Source organism: Rhinolophus hipposideros, assembly GCF_964194185.1.
Source record: "Rhinolophus hipposideros genome assembly, chromosome: 8".
In the NCBI taxonomy this organism is placed as follows: Eukaryota; Metazoa; Chordata; class Mammalia; order Chiroptera; family Rhinolophidae; genus Rhinolophus; species Rhinolophus hipposideros.
In genome coordinates, this window is record NC_138054.1 from 52,709,551 (window position 1) to 52,729,625 (window position 20,075).

A 20,075-nucleotide genomic window follows, 5' to 3' on the forward strand; every position below is an offset into this window, starting at 1 on the left:
TAGAGAAAACGGGACCAACGTTTTCCGGTAACATATCCCAGGTCTCTCACGGCTAGACTGGAGGAAGAAGGTGTCACATGCAGATCTACCCAACTCGAAATCTCGTGGAGCCTACAGAAACAAATTCCTTTCTTTTCAACTATGTATAAGAATTCTAAGCATTCAAAGACAGCATAGCTGAACTCAGATCTCTTTCAGGATTTATTGTTATAATGCCACTAAAGCAAGCCCAAAAGGTCTATGTCAAGCCTAACAGATGAAGGGGAGTGAAACAGTTGAAAAGATTTCTGTGATCCTAGTGACTGACAAAGCACCACCTTGGCCTTGGGAAAAAGAAAGCAGTTTAGAATTCACCCAATCTAAATCCTAAAGTAAATTTACTTAAAAAAAAAAATCCTCTGTGATAAGTCTACAAAGAAATGTTAAACATCTTAACACTACCAACTTCCCCCTCCCCCACCATCCACCTTCCTCTAAGCCAGAAAGACAATAGAGAAGGTCTTTGTCTAAATGAGATGTCACACACTTTTCCTAGATATTTGAACAAGTTAGGGCATATCAGTTAAGAACGAGGACTATAAAATTGGACTGCCCAATTTTAGGGTTGGCAGTTGGGCAAATCACCTACCTGTCCTGTGCCTCAGTTCCCTGATCTATACAACTAGAATGATCATAGTGTGTAGCTCACAGGGCGATTGTGAAGATTAAGGGAGTAAAAGAGTGCCTGGATCATAGTTTACTCCATGTATTTTTGCCATTGTTACTCCTGACAACTCTCAGCTTTGGTGTTAATAGCAGGGCTTGGCATGACAGTTCAGGCACTCCCTTCCAGCAGGGTGCGTGCTGCGCCAGGGTTATTTCAATTTAGTGAGATTGATTGGAACACTTGTTTTCTGTCCTTGTGTATACAACTGATAACAGAATAATGGAGGCCCAGGGGGATAAGAAAGATGAGGTACCAGGTAGTAGTAACAATCTAGCTGACATTTTAAACATTACTGAGAATAAACCATAAGCTGTTTACATCTCTAAGAGCCACGATAACATATAGCACTATCCATACTGCAATTCAACTTGGTGATGGCATTTGTCACTTCTGTATAAATACCACACTCTTCCATGACTTGTAACAATTAGAAAGCAAGACAAGAGCCTTGGGAGAGCCAGAGAACAAAGAATAGACCCTCAATAACTGGGTCTGACTCCTCTGTTCCTCCCTTCTACTCAGAAAAATCAAATCTCAAAGGTAGGCTAATATGTAATAGCTGGGAAATCGGAGACTTGGGGAACACCAGCAAAATCCACAGTAAAGACAAAGCAAAAACTAGATTTCAGAAATTCCTTTTTTCTACCTCAAAACAGCCTCCAGATCACTTGGACAGTCTCATCTATGACCTCATAAAAGACAAGTTCTTTTGCTCGCAGGCCTTAGACATATAAAGGCTCGGGTTGAAATTCAATCCAAACGATCAAGCTAATCCACAAAAATTACTTACTTTCTAAAGTAAAGAAACCAAAATTAAGGGAACTGGCCCAAGTACCACAAATGTTTCTGATGGAATTAATCCTTAACGAGATCTAAAACTTTGATGCTAAATCACACAGCTGCCTTCTGATATTTTACAAATCAATTCAACAGCTCTGTATGGATCCCCAATTACAAACTAGGTACTGTGTTAGGTGCTAGAAATCTATAGATGGAAATTGTTTCCCTTCATTCTACAAGATCTCAGTTTAGTCGGGGTAGAAAGATATACAGGCACTTACAAGATAGTATGGAACAGAGACTCAGATCTAAAGAAGTTCTAATGAAAGTATGGAGCCCTGACCCCTGGTCTCGGACGGCCTCCTGAAGGAGGTGAGGCAGAAGTTGTGTCAGTCAGCAGGAGGAGGGGAGCGGGAGGGAAAGGCATTTCAGTTAAACCTTGAGACAGAAGATATGGTAAAACAAAGGCACAAGAAAAAGAAATAATCAGATGCTGCAAGGTTGCTGGCTACATGTGCAGGGGATGGAGCCTTGTCTTCTAAAGAGCTTGGATGGTGGAACTCTCTCGGTCTCAGGATGGAAAGATCTCTGTCTGAGCCCCAGCAGCGGCACACATGTGCTGTATAACATTCTCTAAACTAACTCGCCTCTTTGCACCTCACTCTTCTCCGGTATAGGGTGAGAGTAATGGCCTCTACTGTACAGGGTCATTATTCCTGGTGTTAGCACTGTCCACCAAGTGTCCCAGGAGCCACCCCCTCCAAGTTCTGAGAAAACGGGAATGGTTGGTTAACCTACAGGTGAGACATGTAGTAGCCTCGTGCCTGAGATACAGGAGTTACTAAATAAATGTTAGCGTCCAATTTCTCCCGGTGAGATAAGAGGACTGGGTTTCCTTCAACAGCCTTTTCTTGCCCCTAGACAAATGGTTTCATTTATAAAATTATCTTAAGACTCCTTGAGTCTTGGAGGTAGGAACTAGCAGCCCTGACAATCAGCTCAATCACACAGAGCAGACCAGTGAGATGCTTCGGGAAGACGCCAGGAAGGAGACCTGACGTGCTCAGACAGACTCTTTAGGACGCTGAAACTAAGGGAAGAGGCCTGAAACTTCAGAGAAAAACAGTTGGCAGGCTAGTTTTCTCTCCCTAGCCTCCGATGCCAAGCTCAGCACCTCCTCCCTTGGTATGAGTTTCGGTTCTATCAAAAACTTCCAGAGATTTTGTTAGGGTTAGTTGAACATTGACAGATTCTTCAAAGCCTGGAATTCACTCTGAGAGCCAAAACCAGGCCAAGTTTCTATGGGGCTAGGATTTCCCCGGGGGAGGGGCACGGGCCTCTACCACACCTAGACTGATTAATCTAACCTTGCCCCAAGCTTCAGACAACAAGGAGAAAGAAAAGAAAAATAGATCCTGAAGCTGGATCCTGATTGTACTCCCCCACCCCATTCCCAGGAGAGTAGGGGTGGAAGTGTAAGGTGACTCCCACAACGGGGTAAAAGTCAGGCCAGAGTCAGGGAATTAAGTGATATGTAGAGCAGCTGGAGAGAGGAACAAAAAAACCCTGAGCAGAATAAAGGGCCCAGGGTTTTAACACAATAAATGACATGTGGCTGAAATAGTTTCAAGGAGAACAAAGGCTTAGGTAAATAAATAGTGTGCAAGATGAGAGCAAAAATGAATTACAGAAAATCCCAGGAGGAACACACTGGCATTTTTCAAACACTACAGTTGAAACGACATCTCTGCTTCAGCAGAGATCAAGATCCAGCCCTCCCATTCCCCCTCTGTACCTGCTCCCGACAACCACCTTCTGAGGACGGCAGCCCTGGCACAGGCTTTTACTGTCCGTTCTCCGTGCCAGCCCCAGGCTCCAAGGGGGACTTCATTTTGCTTATTTAACTTCAGGATTCATAGCTCTACTTTAAATGAATGAGTTCACTAGATATCTCCAGTGAACTAAAGACAATAGGTTTTAATGAATGCCCAGCTTAGAAATTGGATGAATTACCCTGCCTGTCTTGAAGTTAACAAGTTATTTTATTATCTTCTGGCAAATATGAGAGTAAATCTTTTTCAAATTAAAAAAAGATACTTCCATACACGTAATTTAGTAATAGCTAGGGGAACTATAGAGAGCATCCAAAAATTTAAACAACTCTTGCCTTATCAATGGATTTAGGGGAAAAAAAAACAAGAAAAGTTGTCAAATTTCCTGTCTTCTTTTCAAATTCCCTTCCTTTCAAGGCCCATTGCCACAACCCTATTTCAAGCTACCCTTTCTCCTTCACTCTTTCCTCTCCCTAAATTATTGTGTATAAAAATTACATAAAGCCCCGCTTGGAATGAATCTCTGGCTGACAACCAGCTTCAGTGGCTTGCCAATGCCTGGGGGGGCGGGGGGGACGAGGAGGCATAGATCTGTCAGAGTGGTGCTCAGGGACTGTGATTCTGTCCCCACCTATTTGATCTTCACGGCCTCATCTTCCAGGAACCCGTCAGAGGTACCACAGGTTTTGGCCAAGTTGAAATGTTTATCATTTCCCAACCCCCTTTTAGTGTCTTCACTTAAATTGTTTTCTCCATCCAAAATACTCTACATTTCACTGCTTGCAGTGACGAAAATATCGCTCATCCTGGGTTTAGTTCAAAGGCTGCCCCTCCCACTACCCTGAAGGACCATGGTAGCTGATGTCCTGGGGGGCTGTCACTCCTTGTGTGGCCTTGAGCAAACTGCTGTGAAGGTCATACATAGAGACCATCAAGCACGTTTCTGTCATAGTGAAGTTATACAATGAATATAGCATCATTGCCCTTCCTTTGCCTCAACGTTTCAACTGACACTTCTCCCTTTTTCAAATTCCTATAGAGCTTAGTTATGTCTCTATTTCTTTATATTACTGTCTTTGCCGCAGCAACTAATATAGTACTTAGCATAGTGTTTATAAACAAAACCATTAACTAATGCGTATATTTACTGGGTCGAGTGCTGGGGTCTGAAGTTACACAGATGAACATGACCAGATTCCACCGCCCACAAAAAGCTCACCGCCTAAGTAGGGGAGACGAAAATGTAATCATATATTTAAATGTCTAAGTGTGATTGTCTATGTGCTACATTAAATGATAGAGATAGGCACAGGGGAAAGAATTATTAGGCCACATGCATTAGGCTGGGCAATAACATTACACCACAGTAAAGCAGACAATGTGTGTACAAGAGCCACAATATTCTGGTACATTTAACGTATTTCACAGAACTGAATTGTGTGGGTTTTTCTTTACAACTTTCAGCTGTGTTCTATATTTAATAGCAGGCGTGTAAAGTTTTCACTCATCTTATTGATACTGGTGGGAGAGGCCCCCTCTTAGGTTTCACGGTGCTGAGTCACAGGCTGGCACACTTTAACTCTCTTGGTTAAATTCATCTCAGGGACCTGTGATGGTACAGATCAACAGCCTAACACACTCTCTTTAAACAAAATATAAGACCTTCGCTTTCTTTAGACCTGAACATTTGATTCAAAGATTCTCCATGTTTCCTGGGGTTTTTTTTTAACCTTTTTAATAAAATCGCCTATGGCTAACTCAGTTAACATGGGCTCCGGTGAAGCTATGTGAGTAAGAGGGACAGACCTGGAGTCAGGTGGCGGAGAAAAGTTCTCCTCTCCATTCCATCACACGGACTGCCGGAGTCTCGGTAAGTCTCATTCTTCTCTAAATGGAGGTGGTAAGAATGTAGCCAGCCATACGCTTGTTGTCCACATCAAGTATTTTCAGGTAGTGCCTAACTCATGTTCCGGGTCAGCACACTTATGGATTCCTTTATAAAGTTAATCCATCTCACATTTGGTCTTCCTCTCTTCCTGCTGCTCTTGTTTCTCCCAGCATTATTGTCTTTTCCAAAGAACCCTGCCTCCTCCTTTTTTTTTTTTTAAATTGGGGAATATTGGGGAACGGTGTGTTTCTCCAGGGCCCATCAGCCCCAAGTCGTTGTCCTTCAATCTAGTTGTGGAGGGCGCAGCTCAGCTCCAAGTCCAGTCGCCGTTTTCAATCTTTAGTTGCAGGGGATACAGCCCACCATCCCATGTGGGAATTGAACCGGCAACCTTGTTGTTGAGAGCTCACGCTCTAACCAACTGAGCCATCTGGCCGCCCCTCTGGAAGCTCAGCAGCAGCTTGTTGTCTTCAATTTAGTTGTGGAGGGTGCAGCTCACTGGCCCATGTGGGAATCGAACCGGCAACCCCGTTGTTCAGAGTTTGCACTCTAACCAACTGAGCCATCCAGCCACCCAAGAACCCTGCCTTCTCAGGATGTGCCCAAGTAGGACAGCTTCAGTTTTGTCATTTTTCCCTCCAGTGATGTTTCAGGCTTAATTTGCTCTGTCTTTCTGGCGGTTCAGGGTATCTGTACAGCTCTCCTCCAGCACCATATTTCAGATGAATCAATTTTTTCCTTATCAGTCTTCTTCACTATCCAACTTTCGCATCATACATAGTAATTGGGAATATCAGGGTGTGGATGATCTCAGCTTGGGTCTCTAATGACACATCGTTGCTCCTGCTGAGCTCTCCTAATATTTCCACTGTTGCCCTTCTGAGTCTCAGCCTTCTCTTGATTTCTTGGCTACCGTCTCCATCTGAATTGATCACTGAACCAAGGTAAGTGATATCTTTAATAATTTCAATGTCTTCATTGTCTATGTTAAAATAGTTTACTTCTGTAGTCATGACTTTTGTTTTCTTGATGCTCACATGCATGTATATATGTGTACATACATGCATTTATACATGCATAATAAAATGTACATAAAAATATATACGTGTGTCTATATGGGAGATTATGGACTCCCCCAGCAGAACAGAAGCTCTTTAAGAGTAGGATCTTTTCTTTGTTCACGCCTATATCCAACACGTCTATAACAATGCCTGGTACATAAAAGGAAGCCATCACCTATCTGTTATATAACGGAATGAATCTTTGAATTTCTCTTGTCTACTGCTATCATGCATAATGTGAATCTGCTGATATCACATTAATCATAGCTAAACATACACACCACTGCCAGACAGTGTTCTAAGTACTTTACAGATATGAGCTCATTTATTCTCCAAACAACTGTAAGGCAAATACTATTATTATTCTCATTTCATAGGCGGAGAAACTGAGGCATGGAGTGTCAGGCGACTTCCCAACTGGAACCAGGATTCACATCAGTTATATGTTCTTAACTGCGGTGCTGTTTCCTTAAGATTTTTCATTCTCATCATCTTCAGAAGCCAAATTCTCACATGAGTACAGTGCACGATACTGATTAGAATTATGGAAAGTTGGGGTGGCGGTGATGCTGCTGAATGATATAATTGGAGACTAGTGCAATTTTTCTATATTCCAAGAATATTTTTAGTTTCTCCAGACATCTACACTGGCTGCAGTGTGCCATGAGAAAATCCCTAAGCTCTCAGCATGGAGAAATCAAAAAAAGTATTTATCTTTGCTCTTTATAATGACTTATATGAATGCACAGTGAAATGGCAAATAAGGAAATTAAGAAGGCCTACGGAGAGCTAAGGAAGCAGCCAGCAGTTGAGATGTGAGGCTGCCTGCCGCCAAGGGGTGATAACTAGAAATGTGCATTTTCCCACCAACAGCTGCTGATGTGCAAGCCCCAAAGTAAACATTAGTGCTCATGGATATTATATGGATGTGAAATGAAGCACCATGTGTTGAATTTCTGTGCCATGCAAAACAGTGGCCCTTTGGGGGAAGCCTATTCTTGTAGCCAGTGACGCAAGTGCAATATTAGACTCTGGGCCCCCAAACAAACACTTTTCCAGTAGTCCTCTACCTTTTGAACTTGGAGTGGGAAGTCCCCCTAACAGGTGGTTGGCAGTGTCAGAACTTGGGGCTGGGTGACTCTGTGTGTTTTTGTTTTTGTTGCCAAGCTCAGCAAAGGAAAATAGCAGCTCATCTTTTCAGTTATATGCAAATATACGAGAATAAGTAAACCCTTCTGGTTAAAAATTCCCTCTAAATATCCAATAAGGTTCTAAAGCTGATGAGTTGGTCAGAGATTTGCTTCAGATCAGGGGCTACCTCCTACCAGGTGAGACATCTGCTCCATTCACTTGGTAGCACTGGTTCAACAATCTGACACAAAGGCTGCACCAAAGCACATGTGAAGTCCTGGGGAGCGACACACAGGTCAGGGTTTGAGTCTTGGTCCAACCCTTCCTGATCTTGTAACTTTCTCGGCAAATCCCTTTACCCCCCGGAGTGCCTGTTTATTCAACCATTACAGGAGGTAAAAATACCTGGTGATGGTTTGAAAATGGCAAGTCAGTACACAAATGAGATTAATATCAACATTAATCAACAAAATTAATATTGACCTTAATATTACCTATCTCCTTACCACGCAGTCAAAAAATAACTAGCCTGGTCTAATAGCCCTGGTCTTATTCCCCATGACTGGCAGCGCCCCAAACACCTGGAATCATTCCCTCTTCCTAATTTGGAGGTGGTGCAGCATAATGAGGGCAGGGCCCCTGGCTGATGCATTAGGACACCCAGTCTCAAACTTCAATTCTGACTATAATTTGCTGGGGTGACCTTGGATGATTCACTGCTTTTCTGGGCCTCAGTTTTCTCATCTGCAAATTGAAGAATCGGGTATAGAAAATCTTGGAGCAACCTTTTAGTTCTAAAGACTATGATCATTCATTATCCAAACAGAAGCATTTGAGCATTTGTATCAAATTAAAGACATTACCATTTCAGGGCAGGTTCACAACTGTATATCCTGAATTGTGTGACACAAGATCTAGAGAGGGGTAGGCCAGGGGGAGCTGGCTACAGCCCCAGGGCCATAATTCCTCCCAACTTTTTGACCACAGAGAAAAAAAACTGGTGTCTCAGCTAAAGCCGGTCTCTTGGAGTCCAGAGCAGCACAGATCTCCAGGAAAGCCTAGGGGCCCGGGAACAGGAAACCGGAAGCTATCCTTCCCCACATCTCCTCCCTACCCCTTGCCACAGTTCATGCAGCTGCTTAGGTCTCAGGAGCAGGGTGTTCTCATTAAACTAAACCTCAACTTAAACTGATAAACTTAAAATCACATTAACAAAGACGCCCTCCCCCCTCTGACCTGCATCCAGGAACACCCAGAATTATCCTTGCCCTATCTGCTCAGGCACTGACACTGCTTTTCTCCTTCCAGATTCCCGGCATGACTTTATCTGCTCGTCTAATCCCTCTCCATTCCTTACAGACCATCTGCCTCTTTGGGTCCACCTCCACTTTCTGGTTGGATGTGCTCCCTCCTGCCCCCAGCTCTTGGCCGGAGCACGCGCCTGGCTCCTTCTCAGCACACTTCTGGTTTGGTCTGATCTTTCTACCTGGCAGTCGCACATCATTACGACTTCTGACCCACGTGCCCACTGCCAACTTGCCCCGCGGCTGTCTCCTCTGGGTACCAGGTAACACCTTCCGCCTTACAGACTGGCTTCCCGCGCCCCACCCCAGAAATTCAGACTCAGAATCCGCCGAGGGATAGATGCCTGGGAATCTATATTTTTAAAAGGCCCCTTCACCCAGATTTAGCAATCCTTGTTTTTGATCTTTCATTTTAATTTCTTATCTTAATTGATTCTCTGATTCACTGAGGACTGACTGGGTTCTATGATGGATGAGGACCACCCAACGGTGAACACGATATGGTGGGAAAACTGAAACAGGTGCAAAGTGTTGTAGAAACACATGGCAGGGAGTGATTCACTGTTTTCTAGGAGTGGGGTTCAGTTTGGAAAAGTTTCCACAAGGGAAGTAACATGTACAGTGAGTGCTGGTGCACGAGTCAGATTATCTGGGTGGAAAGGGCAGGGCAGGCCGCCCCAAACCCAGCGAACTACATCCATGAGCAGAGGCACAGAGGCAGGTTGTGAGTGATGTAGTGAACAGACAAGTGGGACAGTGCGGCTGGCCTCCTAGTGAGACAGGTGGGGTGGGGACCATCCTATACTCCCCACTCCGCAGCCTGCACTTCAGTCTTCTTACCTCACGACTACTTTCACGAAAGAGTTAATTTCCTGAAATGTATGCTGACAAAGTACTTCTATAACAGCAAAATGCTTATTTCGGGCTGTTGTTTGGCTTCTACTTCTATTCACAAATAAACTGAATTGATGAAGGGAAATACCATCAATGGAGACGTTTCAGGTTAGAGGAGGGTTTCTCCTCCTCAGCACTACTGACATTTCAGGCTGGATAGTTCCTTGTTGTGGGCTGTCCTGAGCATCGCAGGATGTTTAGCAGCAGCCCTGGCTTCTACCCACCACATGCCAGTACCATTGCCCTGTTCCCCAGGTGTGACGATCAAAAAATGTCTCCAGACATTGCCAAATGTCCTCTGGGGGGAGTGGGGGAGTATGTGTGTGTGTATGTGTGTGTGTGTGTGTGTGTGTGTGTGGTGTGGGGGGTTGTTTAAAATCACCCCTGGTTGAGAACCACTGGTATAGAGAAAATACACACACACACACACACGAGCTTTGGAGTCAGACTCAAGTTCAAATCTTGCCATACTAGTTATGTAATTATGGAAATGTTATGCTTTCTGCCTTTAATTTCCTCATGTATAGAATAGGAAATAACTTCTACCTTGAAGGATTATTGTGGGGAGCAAGAGATAAAAGTATGTCAAGTGTCCAAGTACTTGGCACACAGAAGGCAAGTGAGAATGGTTATAACAATAGTCGTACAAATAAGAGTAGTGGCTCTAATATTTGTTTGAATTAATGACAATGCTTGTGGTTGGTATTAGGAAAAAAAGCCTAATTGAAGTTTAAACGTTACAGTGAGTAAATAAATTTCAATTTACAAGAAGCAATAATAGGGTAAGAAATGTTGCAATTACATTGCCAGACATCACTTCCTCTAGGAATTCTTTTAAAATTCTTCACGTCTCAATTTTGGACACATTCTATGTTTTCCTAAGACACTCAATACTTGGCACATATAATTGCAATTGTTTATGTAATGTTTATTTTCTCTACTAGACTACAAACTCCCCGAAGTCCAGTTCTCTCTCATATCTACTTTACACCCCCATCAACTAGTAAAATGGGTCATCAATAAATATTGAAAAACTTTTAAAAAAAATATTTGTTACTTGCTCAAATGATATTTTAAGGGTCAAATCCAAGAGTAGAATGGATCACATTTTAACAGCTAAGACATTCCATACAGCACAGTGATTAAAACACGTGGATTTAAATCATGCCTCTACACCCACTAACTGTGTGACTTTGGGCAAGGCAGGCCATCTTTGTTACTAGCTTCATCGTCTCATTTGACAGAAGGAACAAAATAATAGCATGTATAAAGTTTCTTTGAGAATCAGCATTGCTTCCAGAACACTGACAATGGTGAGAAGAAATTGGCATGTTTTATTTTTCACTGGAACAAACTATGTTTTGCTTTAGGAGGGCATGGACCAGAAACTCTTTGCAAGACTGGTTAAACCAATTCTGCTATTAAAAGAGAGGGGATGAGGGGAAAGAGAAAGAAAGTTCAAAAACCTTCATTTTGACTTGACTCTGCAACTCAGATGAGGAATTTAAGCCAATGCACCATCTGGCCCTGATGAGCAATTTAAACCCGTTCAACATCTGGCAAAGAATCCAGTATCTGGAATCAACGAATGATGCTAAACCTAGGCACACAGTTTACTCTTGGCCAACCCCTGCGAACATGATGGGAGCACAAAGGAAGCTGATTCCTTCGCGTCTAGGAGTGGATCAGGGAGTGCTCCAACCACACGCTTCTGCTTCATGGAGAACTGAGCCAGGCATACCTACAATATAGGGGCAACTGCCTCTGTAATACAAAGATACTGTATTTCTCAGTTGTAATATCATTCCCTCATTTAGGGCATGCCATCCATTCATTCATTCACTCATTCGCTAAATATGCACCAAGGAAGGCTCCTCCATGTGCAAAGCACCGTTCTGGATGCTGGGATATATGGGTGAAACAGCGAGTGCTTTCTCTCAGAGTTTACAAACTGGTAAGTGAGACAAAATTGTCCAGCTTGATAATGTGTACAGTAATGGAGGTAATCCAAGCGCAAAGAGAAAGACGTGCGTAAGTCGGCTTGGGGCGGTGAGGGAGGGCTCTCAGAGGAGATGCCACCTGATGCAAGATTTGACCGACTATGAGAAGTTTGTTGATCGCTAAGAACAAACTGAGAGGAGAGGGGCCTCAGAAAGCAGGTTCTTACTGCCGTTCGGGAAAGCTGGGGTGCTAGAGCCAAGAACAGGTCTTGGAACAAAGTTAACACTATTTTTATAAGCTAGAAAAATGTCAGCAGCAGGAGCCCTGGCCAGAAGCACCCCCACAAAGAGCAAACAAAGCGACTCCTATCTTCTGGCTGTCTGCTGGAGAACTTACTAACCAGCACCTTAAGAACAAAAATGTTCTTTTATCTTCAGTTTTTAAGCCCACAAAGTCCTTCCGTTTCTCTTCCCAGAATCGGAAAAGGCAGGGGTTGAGTTTTACTTGCTTCTTTTGTCTTGGCCCCCAGACCCATGCTTCCTTTGAGAATGAGAGTCCAGGAGGATTTCTCCAAAGCAGTGTACTGACCCCTCTTACTAGTCAGAATGTGGGGTCCAAGGGAGGTCATGCCCGATCGGTGCTTGAAGGGACCATAACTGTTAGGGCTTGTTTGTGTGAGGCCTGGATAGTACCCAATTTTGATCTCCAAAGCTGGATTCTTACTTGACATTCAGTGATGTCTTAGCATGGAGTTCATCTAACCATTTTTTGAGGTTGTTTCAGACCTCAAGTTATATCAGTAACTTAAAGTAGTGAATCCTGTGTTCTGTTAGAGAAGCAGGAAAAGAAAACTAGGATCAGATTCATGGGAAGGCAGATGAAGTCCAGAAGTCTAAGGTTCTCCAACTGTCTAGTCAAAGGAAAGAGAGTTTTCCTGTATAATTCTTACCAGGGTAGTAACTCAAGAGAACTTCAGGAACCTACCTACATCACAAATGCTCTCTGTGTCTGTCCTTAAAACTCAAAATCTTGACATTCAAATCAAAAGCGTATACTGCTCACACTGAGAAGGGAGAGACACACCCTTGCCTGTAATCACTATTATCTACCATTCAACCACCCCACGTGTATTATTGGCTGCTCTCTATTTCTCAAGCAGTGTATTAGATCCTAAACACATAAAGATGAACAAGACAGACATGTTCACAGATCAGTGAGAACTACCCTACTCTGAAAGTCCATGGACTATGTAGAAGAAAAAGATATGGTTTAATAATCTGCCACATAAGGAAACAGATTAACTCTCACTCTACAGGTTAAAGCCATTTCACCTTAGTCTTGCCGTCATGTGACTTTATTCGTATAATACATTTATTAAGCACCGACAGGAACCAGACACAGGGCTCAGCACAGGTGATACAAGATGAATAACATAATGCCCTGCGCTCAAGGAGCTCCTAGTCTAGTGGAAAAGACAAGTGGATAAATCAGTAATTATAATACAATGTGATCACTTCTTGAACAGTGGTAGGCAAACGTACTGAAAGGAGTACAACTTAGAGAATGTCTAAATAAATCTGAGTGTTCCGCGAAAGGCTGTGCAGAGGAGAAAGCATCTGATATGAGTCTTCAAGTCAGAGTCGGAGTCAGCCATGGAGGAAGCGGAGGGCCTATCATTCTGGGAAGAGCATAAACATGCAGAGACAAAGAGGTGTAATGCACGGCCAGAGTTCTGGGAGTACAATTCTATGCAAGTATTTGAAAAATAATTCTTGGCTGTTCTATGAAGTGTGGAAGAGAATATCTTTCAAAGTTTTTCTGACTGTGATCCATGGTGAGAAATTCATTTTCATCATGGCCCAGTTTATACATGCACATACACATAAAATGGAAACAGAGCACAAAACAAAGCTTGCTCTGTAAGATGTACTCTGATGTTTTAAATTCATTGTCCCCTAGCACCATGAATGAGACATAGTAAGTATTTAACAGATCTTTGACATAATGAATACATGAATGCTATGTTTCACAGTTATTTAGGAGATGAAATCAAGACATTCTTACCACTTAGCACTCAAGTAAGTGGATATAAGATACAAGCCAACTATATTATGGAAATGCATCCATTAGACTTGTAAGAGTTTTGGAGTTCCTTTAGAAAGAACGGTGCAGGTAAACACACCATTGTCATATATACTAGTTGGAAGTGAACCTATCTTTTTCAAATTTTCAGCAAACCAAAGAACCATCCAGATATTGATTCAGATCATTTTTTTTCTATTATTCTGCATGGAGAAATTAATAAAGTTATAAATAAATTCCATATTTGATAAAGTTCTATAATTCTGTCCAAATGCCTCACTGCAAAAAGATGTCATTACTGTATTTTGAATCACCAACCCTTGATCTTTGCTTTAAAACCAGGAAAGGAGTGTCTTAGGTGAACACAGTGCTGGTTGTGGACACAGAGGAGGAGATTACCTAGTCCTCCCGCATGAGCATCAATAAGCGAGGCTGCCACCGCAATTCCAGCAGGAAGGCCAAGGTCTCTTGCGGCCTCTGGTGTGAGCCCATTTCCAAGAGAAGCTCCAGGAGGCAGCACTTGGTTTCCTGGGTAGACATGAGAGAAAACAAACACGCGTCAGTTTGAAAAACACAAAAGCGGACCTAGGATTTTCTTAAGAGAACCCGTCTGCTCCCTCCCCTTTCCTCTGCATTTCCTCAACTTCACAAAGATAGAAACCATGCAGCCACAAAGCATCCCTTTGCTCATTCGGTAATAGTGTATGTTCTTAGTTCTTATGGGTCACACTCTGGGGTGCTTTACAAAGCCAAGAGCTCTAAGGCATCTTTCAAACTGGAGAAACATTCCATTAATAGGAAGTTTCAAAAAACATAAACACAGTGGCCACTTGAAGACCAGATTAAAATGGTCAAACTGTTAAATGGGCTTTCTAACACAGCAGCTCTACCAGCATACCCCACGCCCACATACACACATTCTCACATCCATACATATTGCCTAATGAACATATATTTCTGAGGAAGGTGAGAAAATTTACTCATGTAGTTGCTTCTAATCAGAGGATAAGGGAGAGAATAATTTTGTTCCAATAAAAAATTTCTTAAAAGTTTTCCACAGTTGGAAAACAAAACCCAGTCTAACTTTGCAAACTTTACAAGGTTGCTACTTGCACAACCATAGAATACAATTTGAATGGTGTTCTTTGGAGTTGTGCAATGCAGCGACCCTGATATTTCAAGTGACCTTGAATTCCTACAGTCAGAAAGGCCTTCAGTTAAGAATTTATTGATTGTCTTGCTTTGTGTGGGTGCTGTGGAGCTGTAAACGGCGGTCCTTGCCCTCAACCTACTTAAGGAGAAGAGTTCAGGACACAGAGAATGGTGTAAGTCAGAACCAAATAAAATAAGCCATCTGCTCTCAGGTGTTTAGAGAGGCTGACTACTCCCCCTCCCCATTGCCAAGGAATTTATAATAAGTGTTTCTGCAGTGCAAGGAGAGGTGGGGTAGACTCATATATATGCTAAGATCCCTCTGAGTTCCAACATTCTAGGCTTCTGAATGTGTGGTCGGCAATTTGCTGCATACTAAGACACCTACCACTTGTTCATTGTTCCCGGGAGCTCCAGGGATGGGCAGAGGTGCTTCAGAACTCCTAGGGGTGGAGGTCAGGGTGAGGGTCAGAGTGAGCAGGAGGGTGAATGACTCACCACACTTTCCTAACTGGAAACAAAGCACCTCCACAACACCATTTTTATCCATTATAGGTAATAAGCGTCTTTCTATAATTGAATTTGAAAACAAAGTTTAGCTAAGAAAAAGAAGAGGAAGACGAGTGAAACCACTGCAATGGCTTCTAGAGCTTCATTGTCCAATAATACTAGCCACTTGGCACATGTGGATGGAGCATTTGAAATCTTAAGAAGTTGGAATAACTGCAGGGCTAAATTTTTCATTTAATTTTAATTCACTCCATTTTAAATCTAAAAACAGATATACAATTCAGGCCCCGAAAAAGATTCAAGTATGTTTGGAACAACTTTGGTGTGCAAATCTACTTTTCAATGTTAATCTAAGAAATCTAACTCAATTATTTACAATGGAAATTCAGTGTCTGAACTGAGATGTAATGAGTAGAAAATACACACCGAATGCCAAACATTTAATGCAGAAAAATGAATATATCTCATTAATAATGTTTATATAAATTACATGTTGAAATATCTGTATATATTCAATAATACATATTAAAACTAATTTCACCTATTTCTTTTTACTACAGTGTGGCTATTGGAAAAATTTTCATTACATATGTTGCTCATATTATAGTTTTATTGGACAGTGCTGGTCTAGAGGTTCATGTGATGTGCTGCAATATTAGGGTGGAGAGCCAGGAGAACCTCTAGTCCGCTTTGCATGCCGAGGCCAGCAGAAGACTGGAAGGGAGCAGTGGCCACTTGGGCTCTGGCCACTGTCTTAGTTACGTCACTATGTCTAGTTTCTAGCCCATAATAGGCAGCACTTAGGTTGAGTGAGCACTTCTGTCCCAGGAGACTGCGCTGAGGGCGTATTATGCGTTTTCTCACTTCACTGTAATAAGGACCCCCTGTGAAAAATATTATTATTGTCCCCATGGCAAGGATGGATGGGGAAAGTCACATTTATCAGGGGAAAGTAAATTCCCCAGTGACAGAGCGTAAGTGTCGGAGCACAGGCTATGGATTCCACTCTAATATCAAACCTGTGCCCTTATTCATCACATTATATTTTGGTGCAGCTATTAAAAAAAAATGTAAGTGAATGAGGGAATGAAGAGAAGCATTTTTGGAACAAACATGATGGGTGTTTAAACAGTAGCACTGTTTGAAAATCATGCCCACTACACGCATACTTGTGTTATTGTGCTTCGCTTTATTGAGCCTCACAGATGTGCCTTTTTTTAAAAACTGAAGGCAAGGCCCTCCACCAGCAAAATGATTATGACTCGCCTTATTATGAGACTCGCTTTACTGCCCTGGTCTGGAACGGAACCAACAGTATCTCTGACATATGCATGTACATTCAATTTTCTTTTTTTTTTAAAGGGTTACTTTTCATACGAAGGTCAAAATGGGAATTTTATTCCACCTTCATCCCAATCTTCACAAACACAGAAGGCGTAATTTTCATTACAGGTTCCAGACAGAGTGGGGTACTCTTCCAAGTCTTCTGAAGCGTCATTTAGAAAGAAGCGTGGCTGGTGAGGCACAGACAGAAGCCTGGTCTTCTGGGCAGGGGTTCTAGATTCCAATCGCATGCTGGAAGACCACAGGTAGATTTCTCAGCAGGCTTCGCACTGGAGCAAAGGCCCTAAAGACGGGAAACTGGCCGAAGGGCTGAGTGAACTGGAACATCAACTGGGGTGAGAACGCGCAGCGGGTGGAGGAGGCAGGTAAGGATGGAGAGGCCAGTGAGGACAGTGTATGCGCTATAAGCTAGGTGAAGGTGTTTGAAGTTAATCAGGAAGACCCCTGGGGTCTCCGAAGGAGCATTAGACTAGGGAGGAAAGTGACTAGATTTGGGTATTTTTCAATATCTCTCTGGCAGCACTGTAGCCAAGGACAGAATGGGGAAAGAGAAAACAACTATGAAGCTATTTCAGTAACCAAAGAGAAAAGAGGAGGGCCTTCCTGAAGGTATTGGCAAGTGAGATGCAGAAACAGAAGCAGACAGGAGAGATTCTGTGGAGCAATAAATGGCAGGTCATGGTGGTGGCTGGATATGGGGAGTATGGCAGATCAGTACGTGTCACCACCGGGATCCCCATTAAGGATGGACATGCTGCCCACGTAAGGTTGGCAGACAGCCTCCAGCTGCCTGCTCCTTCAGGCCACCCTGAAGGTGATGTGTTTTCCAGGGCAGCCATACCCGGTGACTTAGCAAAGCATGAGCAAACGGGCTCCACTGGGCAGAGCTCACTCCAGAGCACTCTGCTGGGTGGGCCAAGGGTGGTGGGATTGCATCCTCATTCCACATTTCCCTCTGTCGATCGTACTCCCGCCCCCTTTCTTTCACAGGTGGAAACCCTTAGTAAACATCTTTTACCCCCAAATCTGTCTCAGCCTCTGCCTCCAGAGAATCCAACCTAGGGCAGTGAGCCAGGCCTTCTCCTCAGCCCAGTGGTCTAGGAATGAAAATAAATATTCACAAAGATCAACATCCCTGCTTTGAGCCGGAACCACAGCCTTCAGGAACAGTCTATCTGGACCCTAAGCAGGAAGAAGCTCTGTTTATCTAGAGACCAAAAGGAAACAGCTTGGCATAACACAGGATGACAGAAATAGGTGGCCCTCTTGGAGAAATCACCTCACCAGACCACACTTCAAGTGCATCTGCTAGAGGTGCATTGAGGGGACTAGAGGAGCTGTCCGAAGCAAGCGTTAGCGAATCTTGACAACTTTTCCCAAAGTACAATCCTCCTTTCACCATATAATTAAATTATTCACGGCATTGGTTTTCCCAGAGGTAATCAGGGCTTCACAGCCTCTGCATTTGCAAACTCTTCCGTCTTCAGTCAACCATTCACACATGCATTTTACCACACATTTCAATCGCAATGGTAATTATGATGATCATGGATTTTCACCTACCCTGTGCCAAGATCTAGGTGTGGACGCCTCTAACCTCAGAAGACTCACACACTGTTCTGGGTAAACCAAGGTTCTCAGGACCAGTTTAAAATGCTTTAAAGGTGGAATGTATGTGGTGTTTCCGGAGCACTAAGGAGGCATGGTGAGCTTGGCTCAGGGGAGTGGAAGAAATCAAGATGAAAGTGACATCTGAGCCTGGTCTGGAAAGACAGATGGCAGATTGCTGGTTGCAGAGTTATCAGACTCAGGGGAAATGGATGCCATTAGAGCAAAAAGCAGGTTCACTGCCGGGAGCCCCACGGGGCAGAGTGCTTGAGGCATTCAGTAGGCTGGCAGAAAGGACACCGGGAGGAGCAGAGCAGTGGGGCCCACTGGACAGAGAGCAGGCGACCTCAGACAGTACAACTGAGGCAATGGGGCCCTGCCAGCTGACAGTGCTGGGCACTCAGTTTGTTTTATAAGAAGATAAACCTGCAGTGTAGAGAAAGGCTCAAAGGGGAAATAGTTTTTTATCTTTAAAACAATCAAGCCAACTGAAAAATGCAGGCTGCAAAACATTGTGTAGAGTACGACTTCATTTTAAGAACAACAAAGAAGGTAGACGGTCTATTTGTAAAAATACATTCCTGGCATGGGGTGGTGGGGGGATACAGAGAAAGGCTTTCTCTGGATGGAGAAATTAGGAGTGATTTTTTTTTCTTTTTATTAATCTACAGTTTCTAATTGCTCTACATTGAACGTACATTTCTTGTGTAACTTTTTAAAAGGTATTTTCCCTCTTAAATATGGTCAGTGTAAATAAATTAGACACATGTATTCAGCAGAATACTACACAGTCATTAAAATGCATGAGGGAGAATAAAGCTATGGATTTGGAAGGATGTCCAAGATAAATTAAGTGAAAATGGCAAGATGCAGAACAGTATTCAGAGTGTAACCCCAACTGTGAATTTTGTTAAGGGATGCAAGAATGGAAGCACACATACTTCCAGAAAAATCCTAGAAAAATACGCAGAATATCATTACGCAGGGCATTCTCCTCTACCATTTGTGCTTCTTTTCTATACCATGACCTTGTATTTCTTTTGTGATCAAAACAAACTCGTTTAAGTTTACAGCAAAATTATATTGAGGAGAATACTTTGCATCTTTCCTAAACCCTGGTTCTCAGCCTGAAGGCAGGAGAGACTCCCATGGATAATTCACTGATTTTGTTCCTCTGGCATCTGGCTGGCTTCTGTCCCTGTGAACACACCCTCACCTTGGGGTATAAAAAAATAATTGCGCTGAGGGCTCTTGGGCTCCCGTCTACTGAATTCCCACTCAGATGGGCAGACTCCGTGTGAACGGTCCCAAGCTGGAGCCTACAATTATCTGGTAGTTGTACCCCCTCTTCACAGGCGGGGGCTACTATTACACCAAATCTTCCCCTACCAGTTTTTCAATTATCTATGACTAATGAGCACTTTGGGAACAGTTTCAGACACACACATAATCCTCTTTCCTGACGTCAGTAGCAGAAATTAATGACAGTGTGGATTGCTGGAAGACAGAAAATGCATTATAATGGTCAACAGAACTGTTATCCTCTCCAGGAAGGGGGAAGTGGGGGCTGGGGTGCTGTATTAACTGGAAGGTTCAGTACTCCTTTGTATTCCTACAAACATGAGATGAAACCCAGTGGGAGAGCTGGCTCAAAGCCCATGGAAATGTCAGAAAGGTTTGGGCGAGGGTTTGGGCATGCGACCCTGGTTCCACCATGCTTAGCTCTGGAGCACAGGTCCTTGCTTTCTGTTTGCCAAGGTCACCAGGCCAATCAGATTGGCCAGGACAGTGAGAAGTGACACCCTGCCCTGCCAGCATAGAGCAACTCTCAAACAATAGGCT

The 20,075-nt window shown here is 43.2% G+C and overlaps 1 protein-coding gene across 20 annotated transcripts in view; it reads right to left on the bottom strand.

Moving 5' to 3' along the window:
* FGGY (FGGY carbohydrate kinase domain containing) overlaps nucleotides 1–20,075 on the bottom strand; it is a 661,235-nt gene that overhangs the window by 170,927 nt on the left and 470,233 nt on the right. For all 20 annotated transcript variants that reach the window (XR_013993878.1, XR_013993879.1, XR_013993880.1 and 17 more), the window contains one exon: nucleotides 14,019–14,147. Coding sequence is in view for 17 of the 20 variants with exons in the window: in XM_081057761.1 (XP_080913887.1) it covers nucleotides 14,019–14,147 (129 nt within the window). In the remaining 3 variants the exon portion in view is untranslated. The remainder of the gene's footprint in view (nucleotides 1–14,018; nucleotides 14,148–20,075) is intronic.